The sequence below is a fragment of the Sarcophilus harrisii genome, chromosome 4 (genome assembly GCF_902635505.1).
Source record: "Sarcophilus harrisii chromosome 4, mSarHar1.11, whole genome shotgun sequence".
Taxonomy (NCBI): domain Eukaryota; kingdom Metazoa; phylum Chordata; class Mammalia; order Dasyuromorphia; family Dasyuridae; genus Sarcophilus; species Sarcophilus harrisii.
This window is the reverse complement of record NC_045429.1, coordinates 411,466,264-411,486,558: the sequence shown is the minus strand read 5'-3', so window position 1 is coordinate 411,486,558 and position 20,295 is coordinate 411,466,264. Positions and strand designations below refer to the sequence as shown.

At 43.0% G+C, this 20,295-nt stretch overlaps 1 protein-coding gene across 1 annotated transcript; it reads right to left on the bottom strand.

Moving 5' to 3' along the window:
* Positions 1-4,093: 4,093 nt before the first annotated feature.
* On the bottom strand, positions 4,094-11,270 carry LOC100927692 (glutathione S-transferase Mu 1-like). Its single transcript, XM_003769740.4, has 8 exons — positions 11,168-11,270; positions 10,721-10,796; positions 10,055-10,119; positions 9,682-9,763; positions 9,251-9,351; positions 6,767-6,862; positions 6,545-6,655; positions 4,094-4,315 (listed from the first exon to the last, which is right to left on the bottom strand). Exons 1-8 carry the CDS (start codon positions 11,201-11,203, stop codon positions 4,229-4,231), a joined length of 654 nt encoding a protein of 217 aa, XP_003769788.1. The 5' UTR covers positions 11,204-11,270; the 3' UTR covers positions 4,094-4,228.
* Positions 11,271-20,295: the final 9,025 nt, after the last annotated feature.

Sequence of the window (20,295 nt, the reverse complement as noted above, 5' to 3'; positions counted from 1 at the left end):
GGACCCTATATAATCCAGTTATTGTTCTCCTGATTGCCATTTTTTACAGCTGGCAGCTATTTCAAATGCCTGAAATTCTACCATTAATGACATTCCTTCAGGTCTTAATATATTTTCTATTAACACACATTTAAAGGAATGAAGGGGTATGGGGGGAGAGATTAAGTGGCAACCAGTTGACTTGATTAAGAAGGCATAGGACTTCAGCTGGGCCTTAAAAAATGCATAGGATTTTAATAAGCAAAGAAAGAGGACAACGTTGTAAGGAGGGAAAAAATGATGCAACAGGTTTCAGAAAGTGCAAAGTATATTCAGGGGTCAGAGAATAGACCAGTTTGGCTAGAAAAGTGGATTTATGGGCAAGAGAAAACTGGACAGAAGCCAGCGTGGAGAATCTTGAGATAGGTTGAAGAATTTGAACTTCATAAACAATAATAATTAATACCTAAGTTCTGATAGGTTTTCCTAGGTTAACACCCTGAAATCCTTTTTTACTGAATTATCCAGGATAGGCCTGAGCCCATGTTCTAGCCCCACCTCTGGGCCCCATTATTCTCTCACTGCTTTCCCCTCTGTTTCTAAGGGCCTCATAGCAACAGCAGCATTCAAAGAAGGAAAAACTTCAAAAGAAAGAAGAAACTGGGCTGGAGATTATAATTAGTGAGAGCAGGCTAAGGGCAAAGAGAATTCTGATGAAAGAGAGGCTTTTTGTCTGAAGGGCCGGCACCAAAAGGGTCTTTTGAGCTCTGTGGTCTTCCTGTCCCAGACCCTCCTGCCTCTGTCCTCCCCACTTGGGGGAGAGGAGCCATTGATTTCTTTCTTAGGGACCACCATAAACCCAAATCACTCTGACTCTCCTTGACTTGCCAACAATAGGTCCCAATTCAAGCCCGGTTGGTCATAGTTTGAACTCAGTGAAAGTATAGGGCAGTTGCTTCTGTTTTGGCCTCTCAGTTTGGGGAGGGTCCTTCCCACCCAGATTTCATTTTGTTTTGGTTTTTTTATGAATAGATAAAAGAAGCAATTCTTGCCTGAATTTTTCCCTAACATTGAGTGGATGCTGCCTCAGACTGAGACCTGTTAAAAGACAGCTTAAAAAGGCCAAACTTCTCCAACTGTTACCCAGGGTCATTTCCATTTGTCCCGATCTATCTCAGGCCACTGGACCCAGATGACTCTGCAGGAGAAAGTGAGGCTGGTGACTTTGCACAGTTCTCCCTCACTTCAATCCAACTCACTTGCATGTCATGCTGCAAGTGACCTCCCTGATGTCATGGTCCCAGGTGGGATTCCAACAAGGATTCCAAAGCTGGAAGATACCTTAGAGATCCCCCTACTCCCATTTTACAGAAGAGGAACTGAGGTCCACAAGCCCTAGGAAGTGACAGAGCAGTTTGCAAATCCAGGGTCAAGAACAGGAAATAGGATGGAGTTCTACTCAGAAAATTTGGGGGAGCCCTAAGTTGGGCTTTGAGCATTACTCACTCCCTCACCCCCATATCCAATCTGCTGCCAAGGTCTGTCCATTTCATCTTTCAGATTTGCCCCCTTCTCTCCTCTGACACTGCCTTCACTTCAGTGAATATTTGAATCACTTCACAACATGGATTTGCAATAGATGCTAGCAGGTCTCCCTCCTACTCCAGACGATTCACCACTCAAGTGATCTTCCTAAAACTTAGTCATCTCCTTTACTCCTTTACAGGATCCAATGCAAAACCCTTGTCTCTGAGTCTCTAAGATAAGCAACTCACTCTCCAGACCACAAAATGTAAACTAAGACAAGATAATCTTAAAGCTTAATTACAGCTTTCCCAAAACAAGACAATTTAGAGCCTGCACCGTATTATCATCCCTAGGGCTGCATTTCTTAGGTTTATTTCCAGGAGCCCAGTTGCTTGGTAGTTACTCCATCACCCATACTAAAAGCCTACCTTCTCTAAGAAACTTTTCCTAATCTCTCTGAATTCTGGGGCCTCCCCTCTATTATTTCCCATTTATCCTGTAGATAGCTTGTTTGTACATAACTCTTTGCATATTCTCTCTCCCCTTAGTCTGTGAGCTCCTGGTGGTCTTTTTGACTCATTTAGCATCTGGCATATAGAAGGCACTTAATAAATGCTTGGTGATTGACTGAATCTATGCCCTCTTCCCAGAAGTGACCATTCTATGGACCTGGAAATTTTGCAAGATCCTGGAACAAATTTCTTCCTCCCTATTAATGCAATCCAGATGAGCCTTCCTCATCATCTTCCCCACCTCCCACCCTTTGCCCCAGTGGCAAAAACTGCTGGATACAGCTCTGCCCATGTTCTTCCCAGCATAGAATGGGATGTTCTTGCGATTCCAACTGATACTTGCATCCCTCTCTTCAACAATGCAGTTATAAGTCATCCGCCTCGTCTTGCTTTGCACCTTTTGGGCTTGCTTTCCTATAAATCCTCAACTGGGCCCCCACAATGTGCCAGAATCCTTCCTTCTGCTTTTCTGGTTGTACGGATATCAATGAAGCCAATTTCCAGTCGATATCTCTCTGCTTCCACCCTATGCAATCTTGGCTGGTAATGTGTTAAGTCCACCCCACTGCCATGTTCCTCTCTCCATTGCCCTCTCCCTCCCATACCTGCTCTCTAACCAAAAATCCTAGGATTGCAAGGATCCAGGCTCAGCCCCAGAAGAAAGGAACCCTGGGATGATTCAGAATTTAGATGTGAGAGGGCAGCTAATTGGTGTAGTGGAGAGAGCACCAGTCCTGAAGTCAGGAGGACCCGAGTGCAAAGCTGTGTGACCCTAGGCAAGTCACTTAACCCCAATTGCCTCAGCAAAAAATAAATAAAAATAAATAATATAGATGTGGGTATGATGGGGTCATTTACTGGAATGAGATGCTGGGATTAGAGGAAGAGATAAAAATAAACATGGAAGTGGGGATGAAGATGGGATGGTTGTGGGAGAGACCAGGTACATACAAGACTATTCTGAACCACCTGAAACTACTCCATCTCTCTTCTCACAAATTCCTGGCTTAAAAAGCCATAGAGACATTGAAGGTGAGAGGAACATTCCACTCTCTCAACACTCCTAATCACCTCCTGCCTCCCCCACTCACTTCCACCACCACCAGTCCCCACCTGCCCGACCAAGTGCTGGTGCAGAGGTGGGGCCCAGAAAGAAAGGCAAAAATTGGATCCTGCTAGCTCAAAGATGGCTACCTGCCCTAGCTAGAGAAGAGACAGAGGAACAGGTCTCCATGTGAGGTAATTATTTTTATTTTAAATAGGGATAAACACAAAGTCTCTGAGGACAATCTGGAAAGGAATGTAACCTAGACGCTGATTTTGGAGGTTCAGAGCAGAAGCCCTCACTGGAACAAGCATGGTTTCTCTCTCCTGCAATGTAGCCCCTGGAGAAGTAGAACTATTATGTCTTCCTCATATCTCCCTATGCTTTCTCTTCTCCAAAAGTTCTTTCAATCAGTCCCCATATAAAATGAATTTGAAGATAGTTATTATCATCTTGGTTCCTGCCACCCTCCCTGGACATCCCAGCTTGTTGATGGGTCTTCCTAAAATGGCACCCAAAACTGAACAGGGAAGGGAGTAGGAAAAGGGGAAACACCCCAATCCCTCATCATCCTTTTCTGATTCAACCCAAGAAAAGGGAAAGCCCGGACAAGGTCCTCCTCTGGGGGCCAAGGGAGCTAGCTATTGATGTCCTGATCTCCCATGTGTTCCTTTTTCAAGGGAGGAGGGAAGGCAGGGGATGTACCTTTATAAGCCCCTACTATGTGCTAGGATTAGGCTTTACAAATGTCTCATTTGATCCTCACAACAACCCCAAAAGTAGGTGCTGTTTTAAGTGAGAAAATTGAGCCAAGCTTGGACAAGTGATTTGCTCACAATTGTCTGAGGCTGGATTTGAAACTCGGGTCTTCTCCTGACTCCAAGCCCAGCCCTCCACCCCCTTGCACCCTCTTACCCAGGAGAATAAAGGAGCGCTGTCAGAGGTAAGGGGTGGCCCCTAGAAAGTAAAGGGTAGCAAATGGAGTAGGTAGCTGAGGGGCAGGAATACAAAATCCCAAGGAAAAGCAGAGTAATAGTTACAGCAACTTTATTAGAAACCCCGGGCTCCAAGGTGAGGGCCAGGAATCCTCTAGAAGCCTTCAATTGCAGCTGGATCAGCAGTTGGCGATGTCTGTTCCTCCCAGGCCTTTGGTCCATGTGGGGCCCTACTCATTGCCCCAGCAGGCTATCTTTGCAAAGATCGGACGCTGGCAGCGTTCAGAGGCTAAGTAGGCAGCAATACTACTCAGACTCTGGAGGGAGGGAGGGAGAACAAGGGGGTTCAGTCTCCTGGGTCCTTCACCACCTCTCTCACCATCACTCCCCACAGAAGACCCAAGAAGTCACGGTTGGGGATTCAGCAAGCCCACTACCAGGTCCCGGGGCTATGCAGCCTGGAGCTTGGAGTGGGCAGGGGAGAAGATGCCAAAAGCTGAATGAACCAAGCATGGCACCGGTTGGTTCCTGGAACAGGAGTTCCAGGAGAGTTATCCATACTGTGATTCTTGATCCTGACATCTGAAATCTCACATGTCTTGAGTCTAACAATCATTGATATCTGCAATCTCAAATGTCTAGATTTCCAGCAAGAAATCTCCTATATACATTGATTTGCAGCAAACCTGGCCCCCCTTTTCCTGCCAGTTTATATCCACACAAGCAAGAGAGACACCCCGATGCTACCAGCCTCTCTTCAGAAAGGGAGCCCTCCCCAGATGTCCTCTTCATAGTATAGGATTGGGAAATGCAAAAAGGAACCTTAAGTAATCACCCAATCCAGTCCCCACCTATTTTCTTTCAGTTATGAACTATAAGGCCCAGAAAAATCAAATAAGTGGTCCCCGCCTTAGGTAACACAGTTAACAAGCCCCAAAGCCTCTGATTCCAAACCCAGATTGCATTCTACAGAGATTGAGTTTAGCTAATAAAGCCCTCCTTCTTTCCAGCCCTGGCCGTGATCCCCACTTTGGCTGATCACCCTTCACTTTTCCCTTCCCCCTCCCCCAAAAAATCAAGGTTCTTAGTTTTACCCTACATTTCTATCTCTAGCCAAAGTCTGAATTCTTCCTTCTAGGAAAACCCTGAAATAAGCAGGATACCTTCCTGCCAGGTTTCTTAAGTCCCCCCCACTTCAACTCTCAGAAGGTTTCCCTCAACCACTCAGATTAAACTCAAGTTCCCTGCCAGATCCGGCCTTAAAGAAAAGGACTGAATTAACATCTGAATTCTTTCTTCTGTCTTTCCATGGACATTTTAATGTCTTTCCTAATCCCATTTTCCTCTGTCATTTTGCAATAATCCAGCTCTAACTCTTCACAAAAGGCATCTACAAGCCTTTGCCATTCCCTCGACATTTACCCGGCAGAGAAGGTTTCACTCTACATCAAAAGAGTATAACCCACAATCCACAAATATGTTAAGATACAAAGAAAGGCCAAAAAAAAAAAAAAAAAAAAAAACTTTGGCATTATGATATAATGGTTAGGGACCTGCCTTCAAGTCTCACCTCAGACACATCTGCCTGGTGGCCCACTGAACTGTCCCTTCCACTACAAGTTATAAAAATGTGCTGACCTGAATTGGAAGAGGGAGTTTCCTCACCTGGGAATTCCTGATACTAGGAAAATCAAAAATCCAGCCTTTATTCCCTTAGTTAGAATCACTTTCCTGATGTCCTCATATGTAACAGTGATGGTGTGAATGTGTGTATGTTGCCTGAAAGTCTGCTAGAGATGACTTTAAACCTATCAAAACTTAACTTAGCCCAAAGACAAAACTTAAGTAGGAGTTGGAAAATCTGGATTCTCAGCTAACTATCTCCCTGAATAACGAAGCAACATGGACTCTGTTTTCCTTCTAGACCTAAAAAAATAATAAGCTCTGACAATCCAATCCAGCCTAGCTAAATTGTGTGGTGGAAGAGAAAGGCCAGCTATTCAGAACCTCATCAAAAATTTGAGTTCAGCATCCCTTGGATATGAACAATTACAAGTAGCACTGTTACTCACAAACCCTAACCCCAACAGTGCACAAATATTCCTATAACTTTAGCAACTCTACCAGAAACTGAAACTGTCTATCTTCTGTTCCCAATTAAACTAGAAGCTCAGCCTAAACTCCCTCCTCTCCACTGTTGCCCACCCACAAACACTCCAGGAATAAACTAACCCTACATTTTGAGCTGCTCCCTAAAACCCTGCCCCCACCCCATCCACACTATTCCCAGTGACCCTCCCACCACCCCATCCACACTATTCCCAATGACCCTCCTCTCCCACCACCCAGAAAACTGAACTCAATATCCTGAGAACTCTAGCCAAGGAAATAAGCCTGGGGCTTGATAAGTAACTACTGGTTGATGAGCATAAGATTTGGGGACCTGGAAAGGAGCCCAGCACAGCCTGTCCACTCCACCCCTCCAGGCCCCAGGACACATCAGATGGGGAAACCAGCCACAGATGGTGGAAGGCCAAAGGCATCACCTCAAATCGACATAAGAAATCCTTAAGGTTTGAGAAGTCATCCAAGCAACAGGGATCAAACTTTCGGTTCTGGTCAAGGACATCATACACAAGGAAATCCACATAAGTGATCTGGCAGAGGGACAAGGGAACAGCCAAATCAGTGAAATTCTTTCTGCTCCTTGTTTAGCTTCCATGAGAAAAAAATACCCAAGTGAGCTTTCCCTTTTTTTCCCGACTTACTCTCTCCCCTGCAAACCATGTCCATGTTCCCAAGAACAGAGAAAAGAGCCTCAACTGTCCTGGGAGCTGCTCCAGATATTCAATTTTTAACATCTCCTGAAAAAGAAAGAGATATCTGCCATCAACTACCAGGGAGTTTCCCTGAAGGGGCCAGTATGGACTCTCCTCTAGATCTCTGTTTGGGCCCAGGCCAAAACCAAAGCAAACCTGAATCCCTGGCAACTTTCTCCAAACAAGGCATAGGAATGCCCTTCTGCGAGGAAATTAGGGGCACCCTGGGGGTCAGGTGGGAAGAGACTCAGACCCTCTAAACGCAGATCTCACAGATTCAAAGCTAGAAAAGATCCTCAAGAGTTCATCCTATCTTACCGCTTCATTTCTCAGATGAAAAAAAACAGCACTAGGCCAGCGTCCTATAACAAGTCCTCAGTACAACTTGGAAAAGTATTTATAGTTTTAGGAGGAGAGGGGAAAGAGATAGGTGAGTTAGCAAGACCTGATCATAAGAAGCCAGTGGCCCTCCCTTGTCGAACAGGGCAAGGAAAGCCACTTGAGGCTATTTTGTTCTTCATGCCATGAATCCCAGGGGAAGGGGTGGGGGTCGGCAAGGAAGCCAAGATCTAGCTAGAGCTGGACTCTCCACAAGGCAACATCCCTGGGATGGTTCAGCTCAACCTAATCACATCTTAGGGGCAGGAATATATAAGGACAATACTGGAATTTTGACCTTATCATGATGACTAAGAGGATTAGGCAGTCCACATCACAATCAGTAACATCTTTCTGCCATTACATCAACAATTATATTAACAGTTTTGTCACAGATATGACATAGGAGGGGAAAATGTGAAAGGAAAGGAGAAAAGGAAGGAAGGAAGGAAGGAAGGAAGGAAGGAAGGAAGGAAGGAAGGAAGGAAGGGACTTATTAAGTGCCTACCATGGCCAAGTACAGACTTTAAGCACTTTACAAATATGATGTCATTGGATAGTCCCAAAGATAACCTTAGAAAGAAGGCTAGAGCACATCTGAGAAAGGTCTCCTGCAGGTGGTGTCTGAGGTGAGTCCTGAAGAATTCTAAAAGGTAGAGGGTGAGAGGGAGGAAAGAGTTTAAGAAGCAGCAGGTGGCCTAGAACTGAGTTGTCCAGTGTGTCCAGTGTTGAGGCAAGCAGTTTAAGAAGAGTGCAGATAGGAGAGCCCAGATTGTGAAGGAGGGTTGAGGAATACAATGGAAGAACAGATTTGAAAAGCCAGATTAATTAAAAGGGGTGGCTTAGTAATAGTGCCTGCCATCATCCAGGCTGGATAAGAACCCCAAAGCCCAAGGGGGGCAGCAGAGTGGAGGCTTTTCTGGCCACCTTTCTTCCACAAATCACAGTAACTGCATCTCTTTCATCTTCACCCAGTTATTTACATGTAGCCTCTTCCACTAAAATATAAGCTCCTTGAGATAAGAGGCTGTTTATGCTTTTCTTTGCCTTCCTAGCACTTAGCACAATGTTTGGCATAGAATAAAGCATTCGACAAATGTTCCTTTACCTATTGGCTGCCTGGAGAGAAGGTAGAAGAAGGGAGGAAGAATAAAAATGTTTTAGTAGTAGTGATATTCCACAGGCTGCTTAATCAGCTAATATTATTATTACAATAGTAATAACATTGAATTTATAATGAATTACAGTAATACAATAATCAGCTTGAAGGAGAGAAACACGCATTTATTATTTTTTACTCCTGGCACTGGACTAAAGGCTTTGCAAATATTGTCTCATTTGAACCTCCCAACAAATTTTCGGAGGTAAGTCGTTAGATTCATTTTATAGATGAGGAAACTGAGTAAGCATAGGTAACGAGACTTGCCCAGAAAATCACATAGCTAATAAGTGTCTAAAGGGCTGCATTTAGACTTGAGTCTCCCATCTACTGTGCTATCCAACTCTAGAGAAAGGACTGGAAATTGAAGTCAGAAAAGAGCATTACACTAAAATTCTACCTCTATCCCTTATTGCTGGTGGACAAGTTACTAACCTGAAGCCTCCTGAGTTTTCTTATCTGTAAAATGGGGTAACAGACCCTTAAAATAACTCATTTACATAGAATCATTGAGATTATGTATGTCAGGCACTCTGGAAACACTCAAGTACTCTGAAAATGTCAGTTGTTATCATACCTGACTTTATGTCCTGCAAAGCCCTTTGGCCAGGATCTTGCTCCTGTAGGAGAATCCAGCTCCTCTGTTATATTGACAGACCAGGATTAGACCCCAGGACCGTCTCTCTCCTCTCTAGGTCTCTGTCTCTCTCTCTGTCTCTCTCTCTCTCTCTCTCTCTCTCTCTCTCTCTCTCTCTCTCTCACACACACACACACACACACACACACACACACACCACCCCAGAACCATCTAGGGCAATGTTTCCATGGCGCACATCCTCCTTTCCTGCTCCCTTCTCAGTCCCAGCACCAGCCCAGTTCTCACAAGGAAAACTTACAAAGTCTGGGTTGTGGCAGACCCGAGACAGCTGCAAGCGGACATCCATGACATGGTTCTCAAGCATGTCCACTCGAATGCATTCTTCCTCAGTCTCGCCACCTACATGTGGGTAGGATGAATAGATAAGTTCATTATCTTAGATCTCTATACCAGCAGTCAGGAGATAACTAGGTCTTTTAGATCCTGACTCTTCTACCTATGTGAACACAAGTAAATTCATCAAACCTTACCAACCTTACTGGGCCCTAAAATGCAAAACGGGAAAGTGCTACTTGTTACTTGTACTACTACCTCTCTCTCAGGGTTTTGCAAGGAAGGAGCTTTGTGCAACCTTAAAACATGAATGAGGTCATCAACTCAGGTCCAGGACAGCAGCTCCTAAAAACTCAGGCTCTCCTCACCATTCCCAACATGCCCACTCTCACTCACATAGGTTGTATTGTCGGGCAATATAGCGCAAGATGGCATTGCTCTGAGTGATCTTGTGTTCCCCGTCAATCAGGTAAGGTAGCTGGAATAACGATAGAAACAGGTAACAATAACTGATGATGTCCGTGGATCTTAAGCACCTTCACCCCCCTCTTCCCAACCTCCCCATAAGGCTGAGGTGCTACTTACTGACCTTGGGGGAAAAAGACAATTATAAACACTATCAAGAGACAGAGAAGGGAAGGCAGAAGGAAAGCAAGAGACTGCTGAGGGAAGCTGAATGGAGGGCAGCCTAAATAAGCCCCATTTAAGCCAGGGAAGGGGGAAGGAGGCAAGGAGGGACGGAGGTATATTCCCTGATGAAGCTACCTACATTAGGGAAGTCCAGGCCCAGCGAGAATTTCACATCCAGCCACTGGCTTCGGTCAAAGTCAGGAGCTGCAGGGAACAAGATGCAGTAACCCCAGACCTTTCCCCAAGCAAAGTCCCTTTCTTACCAAGACCCCACACAGAATGGTAACCCAGGAAAGACAGAGAAGCTCCCGGGCTCCATGTACCCTCCTTGGGAGATAGCTTGAGAGTAAAAGAGGAATAATTAATAATAACAGTGATAGCTAGCATTTTTTACAGTACAGCGCTAAATGCTTTTCAGGTATACTTCATGTGATTTCCTATCTTTGGAAGCCCTGTTTTATAGCCAAGGAAATTGAGACAAACAAGAAGCCCAGCTGTCCCAGGCCGGCCTCCCTCTGTCTCTCAGAAAGGGGCTGAGCAGGCCCTCTAGGCCTTGGCCCTAATCAGTGAGTCTTCCTCCCTCCCTCCCTCTCTCTCCCCCAGTCTTCTCCCAGCTGCCCAGGAGGAAGACAGGACTGGGTTCCATTTGGCTCCTAAGTCAGAGATCCCAGATTTAGAGGGGAAAGGGCACAGGCCCCTTGCTGTGTAAGGTAAGTGCTGACCCCAGGGCCAGCAGGACCCGGTTACGGGCTTTGCGCACCCGGGCAGACACGGTTCTCCCTCCCTCCCCCCAGCTCTCCATTACCATCCCCAAAGTGGTACACCTTCTCTTCATATTCTGCGCCGGTGTACTCCAGGAGCAGGCGGATGGCATGAGCAAGCTGCAGGGGCAAAGCCAGGGCAAAGGGGGTAAGCCAAGGCGGGGCAGCGCCCGGGGCGGCCCCGAAAGCCGCCCCGCACCGTCCTCCCTGCGCCGCGGGCCCCCGCACCTTGTGGGGATCAGGATGCCCAGGAGGTGGGGAGGAGGATGGAGTTGGGTCCAGGATTAAGGGTGCTCCCAAGGAATGGGCTGCAGAGGAGGGATTGTCTGCCCCCCTCCCCAAGGGGCACTAGAGGAGGCAGCCTTTAAAGGGGCTCCCGCGGGGGGACCCGGGGCTGGACAGAGGGAAGAAGCAGGTGGGCTCTGGCTCGAAGGCCCAGAAAACGGACTTCTCCCCCGGAGGAGCCTGAAGGCCGGAGGCAGGAGGCTCACCCCGCGGATGTCCCAGTAGCCCAGGATGATAGGCATGATGGGTGCTCGTCTCGTGGGCTAGGAGCCGGCTCTCCAATCTCGACCCCGGAGAGAGGCTTTATTCCTTGTCAGAGGGGCGGGGCAAGGCGGGGATTGGGCGGGGGCGGGGCGGGGCGGGGCAGGGCAGGGACTGGACAGTCTCTGCTCTGTCCTGCCCCGCAGGGCGGTGCGCACGGACGCACCCCCAGCTCCTACCCCCTAACTGTCCGGCTCATCCACCCTACCTTCGCTCTATACAGTCATCCCCAACTCTCCCCAGCTCCCACCCCCAAACAGTCCGGCTCACCCACACCCAGTCCTATCTGCAGCCCCCCCCCCTTTCTCCCATTCACATACTTCCAGCTCCTACCTCCAAAGTCGCATTCTCACCCCTTTCTCCTTCTCTTCACTTTGCTCCAGACACACTCATCCACACACTGCTCTTCCCCCTAATAAACACTCCCTGTCAGCTTCTGGTGCAACCCAGTCCTAGCAGGGATCCCTAAAGGTGGATTGCCTCCTTCTTCCTCAACCCCAGGAAATAAAGCAGCATCTGTTTCCTCGCAACCAGGGAGGGAATAAAAACTGAGTTCTTAAATCATTAAAGAGACAGAGGCCTTCTCCTGGGATCTGTGGTTCTGTGGGGCTGTAGGGCAGAACCTAGGAAGCTCAGACAGGCTCTTAACCTGTCTGTCCTTTAACAGAATCCTTGCAAGAGGTAGAAATTGAATAGAAAACCTGAGAAAAATAGAGGATTTTGAAACTATCCCTGTTTTAAAAAAAATAGAGAAATTCTATGGCCAAATTGCTTACCAGCAGTGAAAAGTCAGAGCATATATATTCTGTTATTAATAATAATATTAAATAACACATATATATGCCCATCTGTCACATCAGACTCCTCATGATCCCATTTTGGGTTTTCTTGGCAAAGATACTGGAGCAGTTTGCCATTTCCTTCTCCAACTCATTTTCCAGAAAAGGAAACTGAAGCAAACAGGGTGAAGGAACTTGCCCTGGTTACCCAGCTAGTAAGTGTCTGAGGTCACACCTGAACTCATGAAAATAAGCCTTTCAGATTCCAAGCCCAGGGCTCTATCTCTAAAGACATTTAGACCTAGAAGAAGTCCTAATCTAGTCCAACCTCCTTGTTTTCATGAGGAGGAAACTATACACCATGAAAAAAGAAGTGACTTGCCAAGTCACATAGGTAGTAAGTAGCAGAGCTGAGATTTGAATTTAGACCCTCCCTCCCCTCGCCCCCATCCAAATCTAGTGCTATTTCCACTCTACTCACTGACTCAATGCCATCATCCATCACTTAATCTCTTTGAGCCTTGGGTTCCTCATCTGTAAAAATGAGAAGATTAGAAATCACTTCCAGCTCTAAATGTGTCTCTAACAGTGTAGACATGCTATCCCTCCCCACCACCACACTTCATCCCATCCACCTCTTCAGCAAGGCAATGCTGGTACCACTAAACTAGTGGACTAGAGGGTTAGTCACTCCTCAAAGGTAAACACGTTCACTTGGACTGAGCTACTACTTCCTAAGTCCTCCCTGTTGCTACAGTTTTCTGGTGACTTGTTCTGTTCTGCCCCTTTGGAAGGATGGTTTTCTTTACAAACCTAACAATGGAGAGGGATAATGACCAAGCCACCCGTGCATGTCCATACCAGCTCCAGCTTGTTGTAAGTCTTCCCTCTGCCAAAATTGCTGACTCATTATCTCAATGCTATTTTATTTTTTCCAAATACATTAAAGATAGTTTTCAACATTCATTTTTGTAAGCCTTTGTGCTCCTACCTTTCCCAAGCCAGCAAGCAATCTGATATGGGTTAAACATATATAATCCATATATTTTCATATATGGCATGATGTGCAAGAAAAATCAGATCTAAACAGGAAAAAAACACAAGAAAGAAAAAACAAACAAAAAAAGTGAAAATACTATACTTCAATCCATAATATCTCCATAATTCTTCCTCTACAGATAGCATTTTCCAATCCAAGTCTATTGGAATTACCTTGAATCACTATATTGTTGAGAAGAACCACCATAATTGATCATCACATAATCTTGTTATTGTATACAATGTTTTCTTGGCCCTGCTCACTTCATTTAACATCAGGTTATGTAAGTCTTTCCAGGTCTTTCTGAAATCAGCTTATTATTTTTTATAGAACAATAATATTCCATTACATTCATATACCATAACTTATTCAACCATTCCCCAACTGATAGGCATCCACTCCATTTCCAGTTCCTTGACATTATAAAAAGAGCTATTACACGCATTTGTGCAAACGTGGGTTTGCACTTTTCTCTCTTTTATAATCTCTTTGCGATATAGACCCAGTAGTGACACTACAATTTCATATCCCTTTGGGTCTAGTTCTGAATTGTTCTCCAGAATGGCTAGATCAGTTCACAAATCCACCAATAATACATTAGTGTCCCAGTTTTCCCACATCCCCTCCAACATTAATCATTATTTTCTCTTGTCATTTTAGCCAATCTGAGAGGTATGAAATGGTACTTCAGAGTTATCTTAATTTGCATTTCTTTAATCAATAGTGATCTAAAGCATTTTTCATATGACTGTAAGTGGCTTTAATTTCTTTAATCTGAAAATTGTCTGTTCATATTCTTTGATCATTTATCAATGGGAAAATGACTTGTATTTTTTAAATCCATTCTCTATGTATTTTAGAAATGAGACTTTTGTCATCAATACTAGCTGTAAAACCTGTTTCCCTTGCTTGCTCATTATCAAGAAAAATGTAGGTCTACATTTCTTTTCTCCCTCTGCTCTGCAAAGTTACCAAATTGTTTCCCTTGCTTGCTCATTATCAAGAAAAATCTGGGTCTATATTTCTTTTCTCTCTCTGTTCTGAAAAGTTACCAAAAAATGAATCAAAAACTGGTGCTCTTAACCAGGAAAATTGCTGTGGAGAACATGAATATTGAAGCAATCAAATCTATTTGTTTCTCTCTTTCCTCCCTTCATTGTTTTTCTCAACTGCATTTACGCAAAGTTACATTCAAGTCACTAATGCAATGATTAAGCATATTTTTCTTAGAAAGCCAATTTCTAAAAAACAAACTCTTAAGAAATGGAGACACAGAGAATAGGCATATTCTCCTGGGAAGAAAGAGGCAAAAGGAAAGGATGAAAGGGCTGTGAGGAGTCACCAACTTGAGCTCAGCACTTAGAACAGTGCTGTATGCTCTGCTACACTGGTACAAGGATATGCTGGTAAAAGTTTTAACTCCAACTTTAGCATTTTCAACTGTCATTTTCTTAAGTCTAGACAATCCACAAAACAATAAATCAAACCCTATTTATTGTAGCCTTTGTTGATCTCCAAAGTGAAAATACACTAAAAATTTAACAATTTTAAATTTAGTTAAATTTTTAACTAAAAATTTAAAAATTAAAAACATTCAGCTCTACTTGTTTAGACTGGCTTTGGTACACCCCCATTCTAAATATACAGTCCCTGTTCTATAGTCTGACATATCTGGCAACTGCTGATCATGGAGGAAGATTCAGAAAAAAAAATCATTTTGTTTAAAAAGGAAATAAGAGATGGGAAGCAAGATGGAGGAACAGTTGAGTCTCAGTATTTGTGAAGTCCTGTCCACTGATGGGGTCTGCTCCCACCAATCTCCCACCCATATGCTCATCAGGATATGGCTTTTTCTCTTCCCTTCCCTCTGAGTGGAGAGTTAGCTTGTCAGTGATAGTGAAGTACATCTGTCTAAGTCATGGCTAATTCTCTAAGGGTTGAGGAGAGGAATCCCAGTGGATTCCCCATCCACTAATGGGCATTGGCCATCTGTATCTTGTTATACTGAGAAGAGCTCTCTAAACATGCAGTTTATAATGTTAAACAATAAAATATGAGAGTTTTTCTGTGAGAACTATCCCCCACAACTACCAAACTCCACATTCCTTCTTGGTCTGCTGCTCCCTCCCCTCCGTAAAGATGGAGAGATGGGGTGAAGAAGGTATTATTTCATTCTACTTCTTCCAACTTCTGGCTACTCTAATGACTGAAGAATGGCCACTCAGTGAGTACCCTATTTTCTTGGGCCAGGACAGTGAGTCTCTTTAGCCCTACAAGTTTCTGATGCTATCTCCTCATTTAAAAAGAGGACAAAACGTTCAGTCTTTTAAATATGATTGCCTTTGCCTCTACTCTTCCCTCAGGCTCTTTCTTTTCCCTAACTTCTTCAATCCTTTCCAATTCCTAACCCTAGATATGCCCTTGGCAAAAACTGTCATCTCCTCCAGTTATTCATAAAGGAAAGGGAAGAAGCAGATATCTCGACATTTGCTACATTTCTCCCTCTAGTTTAAAAAAAAAAAAAAGCACAGTCCTTGAAAATTAGGCTAGATACTATGTATACTATTACTATAACATTTAGTAGACTTATTGAAAGGCAACATGTTATTGTGGCTAGGGGCTGACCTTGAATTCAGATACACATAGGGTCTTGTCCAAAGTTCTAAGCCCAGGGGTCATTGTTTGAGATTTGATTGATTCAAAGTGAATGGAAATGGTGATTGGTTCTGTCTTGGTCAGAAATCCTGAGGGTCTTCCCATCCCGATTGAATTTTTTATTTGGTTGTTTTTTGTGACTAGATAAAAGAGGCCCTATTCTGCCTCATTTCTTACTTTGCCTTAATCACTAATTGGTTCTCAAGAGATCATTATAAACGTCAACAACGATACTGTATGAAGATGCAATTTGATGGAAGCGGATTTCTTTGACAAAGAGACCTAATTCAGTTTCAATTGATCAATGATGGACAGAAGCAGCTACACCCAAAGAAAAAAAAACACTGGGAAATGAATGTAAACTGTTTGCATTTTTGTTTTTCTTCCCGGGTTACTTCTACCTTTTGAATCCAATTCTCCCTGTGCAACAAGAAAACTGTTAGGATCTGCACACATACATTGTATCTAGGATATACTAGGACATATTCAACATATATAGGACTGCTTGCCATCTAGGGGAAGGGGTGGAGGGTGGGAGGGAAAAATCGGAACAGAAGTGAGTGCAAGGGATAATGTTGTAAAAAAAAATTACCAGGCATAGGTTCTGTCAATAAAAAGTTACTATAATAAAAAAAAGTCACTAATTGGTTCTGCTTCAAGTGAAACCAAGATCAGTTAAAGACCTTCCTTAAGAAGTTAAGGTCTCCCCCTGTAACCAGAGCCATCTCCAGTCGTCCTGATCTATCTCTGGCCACTGGACCCAGATGGCTCTGGAGAAGAAAATGAGGCAGGTGACTTTGTACAGCCCTCCCTCATTTAAATCAGAATCACTTGCATGTCACCACGTTAGCTCCCTAATGGTGTCCTTCAAGAATAAAGGACAAAGAACAACACCCACATTTCTAATACTTATTAGTTATGGAACTGTGGATATGTCACCAACTCTCAGACCCTAGTCAACTCTCCAAGACTATGGAGCGAAGTATTCTCTCAGATGAGTTATTGATGTGTGTCTAAAGGAAGTTTCCATATAGAGTGTCAGTCATTGATAAAATTACAGTCTCAGATTTCTCTCTCTGGATTCCCTCTGCACCATACATGGAAATTTTTTTCCTTCCTCCCCATTTCCTGGTCTTAAAGGGAAAATTGGAAACTAATATGGCAGAAACTAGGCATTGATCCACACTTAACATTGTACACCAAGATTCATGGCCTAGGCATAAAGAATGAAATTATTAATAAATTAGAGGAACACAGGATAGTTTACCTCTCAGACCTGTGGAAAGGGAAGGACTTTATGACCAAAGAAGAACTAGAGATCATTACTGATCACAAAATAGAAAATTTCGATTATACCAAACTGAAAAGTTTTTGTACAAACAAAACTAATGCAGACAAGATTAGAAGGGAAGCAATAAACTGGGAAAATATTTTTACAGTCAAAGGTTCTGATAAAGACCTCATTTCCAAAATATATAGAGAATTAACTCTAATTTATAAAAAATCAAGCCATTCTCCAATTGAAAAATGGTCAAAGGATATGAACAGACAATTCTCAGATGAAGAAATTGAAACTATTTCTAGTCATATGAAAAGATCCTCCAAGTCATTATTCATCAGAGAAATGCAAATTAAGACAACTCTAAGATACCACTACACACCTGTCAGATTGGCTAAGATGACAGGAAAAAATAATGATTGTTGGAGAGGATGCGGGAAAACTGGGACACTGATACATTGTTGGTGAAATTGTGAACAAATCCAACCATTCTGGAGAGTAGTTTGGAACTATGCTCAAAAAGTTATCAAATTGTGCATACCCTTTGATCCAGCAGTGTTACTACTGGTCTTATATTCCAAAGAGATACTAAAGAAGGGAAAGGGACCTGTATGTGCACGAATGTTCGTGGCAGCCCTCTTTGTAGTGGCCAGAAACTGGAAACTGAGTGGATGCCCATCAGTTGGAGAATGGCTGAATAAATTGTGGTATATGAATATTATGGAATATTATTGTTCCGTAAGAAATAACCAACAGGATGATTTCAGAAAGGCCTGGAGAGACTTACATGAACTGATGCTGAGTGAAATGAGCAGGACCAGGAGATCATTATATACTTCAACAACAATACTATATGATGACCCGTTCTGATGGACCTGGCCATCCTCAGCAATGAGATCAACCAAATCATTTCCAATGGAGCAGTAATGAACTGAACCAGCTATGCCCAGAGAAAGAACTCTGGGAGATGACTAAAAATCATTACATTGAATTCCCAATCCCTATATTTATGCCCACCTGCATTTTTGATTTCCTTCACAAGCTAATTGCACAATATTTCAGAGTCTGATTCTTTTTGTACAGCAAAATAACGGTTTGGTCATGTATACTTATTGTGTATCTAATTTATATTTTAATATATTTAACATCTACTGGTCATCCTGCCATCTGGGGGAGGGGGTGGGCGGTAAGAGGTGAAAAATTGAAACAAGAGGTTTGGCAATTGTTAATGCTGTAAAGTGACCCATACATATAACCTTTAAATAAAAGGCTATTAAATAAAAAAAATAAAAATAAATAAATAAAAGAACCCAGCTAAAATCCCATCTTCTACAAGAAGCCTTTCCCATCCTCCCATAATGGTAGTGTTTTCCCTCAGATGATTATTTCCACTTTGTCCCATATATAATTTGTACATATGCTGTATCTCCTATTAATCTGTGAGCTTCCTGAGGACAGAAACTGTCTTTTACTATGCTTGGTATACTTGGAATTTAGGACAGTATCTGGTGCATAGTAGGCACTTAATATTTTTGAAAGGCAGCTGGGTGGTGCAGTGATAGAGCACTAATCCTGGAGATTTTGAAATTCGGGAGAATTTGAGTTCAAATGTGACCTCAGACACAATCCCAATTGCTTCTAAAAATGAATAGTCGTCCATTGATTGATAGGTGTCTGACTGCAGTCAGGCTTTTACTGGTCTCATCACTGGCTCTTGCTTTCTTATGGTCCTGATCATAAGATCATAAATTTGGAACTGGGAGGACTGATAGAAGCTATTTCATCCAATTTCTTCACTTTTACAGATGAGTAAACTGAGGCTCGGAGGTTAAGTGATTTGCCCAGAGTTACAAAGTCAGTGTCTGAAGCAAGAATTGTTTCAGTCTTCCTGCCTCCAACCCACATTGATTCATTGGTGGTCTTAACCAATTTCTCCCAATTTCTCTCTGAGTACATAGTTTTTTGCATATTATCTGCCCCCATTGGACTGTGAACTCTCTGACAGCAGAAACTATTTTTTGCTTTTGTATCTCCAGCATTTAGCACAGTGTGAAGTTCACAGTAGATATTCAATAAATGCTAGTTGACTGATTGACGATTGAATTGGGGGAGCCTGAGGCCACTGTCTGGGGTTCTAATTTCTCAATTACCTACTATGAGGCTATTTTCCATCAATTAATTATCTCATACAGTCCAGTGCCTCTGGGATTGTGTAACAGGATTCAGTTGAACTTCCTAATAATGAATTTGACCACCGTATGTTTGTTCCTCCCAATTTTTTTTTAATATGTTGAAGCTCTAAGTAGACAGTAGAACCTTCTCAACTATTCTATCCCGGCATATGGCATACTGGTTCTGAGTCTCCAGGTCTCTTCCATCTTCTAACACTTCAAAACACAAATTTAAAAGTAGCTAAAGTTCTTTCCCAAACACAAACAAATATGGAGTAAATGCTGCCTCATCATTCCTGGTGGCATTATGAACACATACCAGAAATGAAATATACTGGCTTCACTGAAGCTTCTGCTCTGACCTGACTGTTCCTAGGATATTTAACAAAGTGTGAATGAAGCATTCTGCCTGGGAATCTCCTGGGGTGTAGGAAAGATTTCTAAAGCTTTCTCAATTGTTATTAGGTCAAGTACTTCTCTAAATAACCTACTTTCATAATCCTGACCCTTCTTGGAATAAATCCTGGGAGGGAAGTTATAAATATTTCTACCATTCTACTGTCCATCATACAGTTCCTCCGGTTCCGGGCTCTGGGTAAAGTAATACATCACCACTAGAATCTTGATCACATTCTTCTGATCCCTTTTCAAAGGCAAGAAATCTATGTACCCCTTTGCCAAAAACTTAACTGGGTTTAAGTAGCTTCAATTGGCATACATTCTATAGAATATAACTGATATAAACCCATGTACACATCTTTTTAAAATATATTTTTATTTCATTAAATATTTCCCAATTACATATTAAAATTTTAATTTTTTTTCAATTTTGAGGTTCAAATTCTCTCCCTCCTCCCATTTCTATGAGAAGGCAAAGCAATTTTACATCAACTATATATATATGTGTGTGTGTGTGTGTGTGTGTGTGTATGTGTGTGTGTGTATGAAGTCATGCAAAACATGCATTTCCATACAGAAATACATGTCTTAGAGCTGCTATTCAGGACTAATAGAATCTGTTCCATGTCACATTCAGAATTTTCTGACTAAAATAACAAGAGATTCATTTATATTGTGCTTTTTATCCATCACATTTGATGCTCACAGCCCCAATCCTACAGACAAGCAAACCAAGAATGAGAGAAATTAA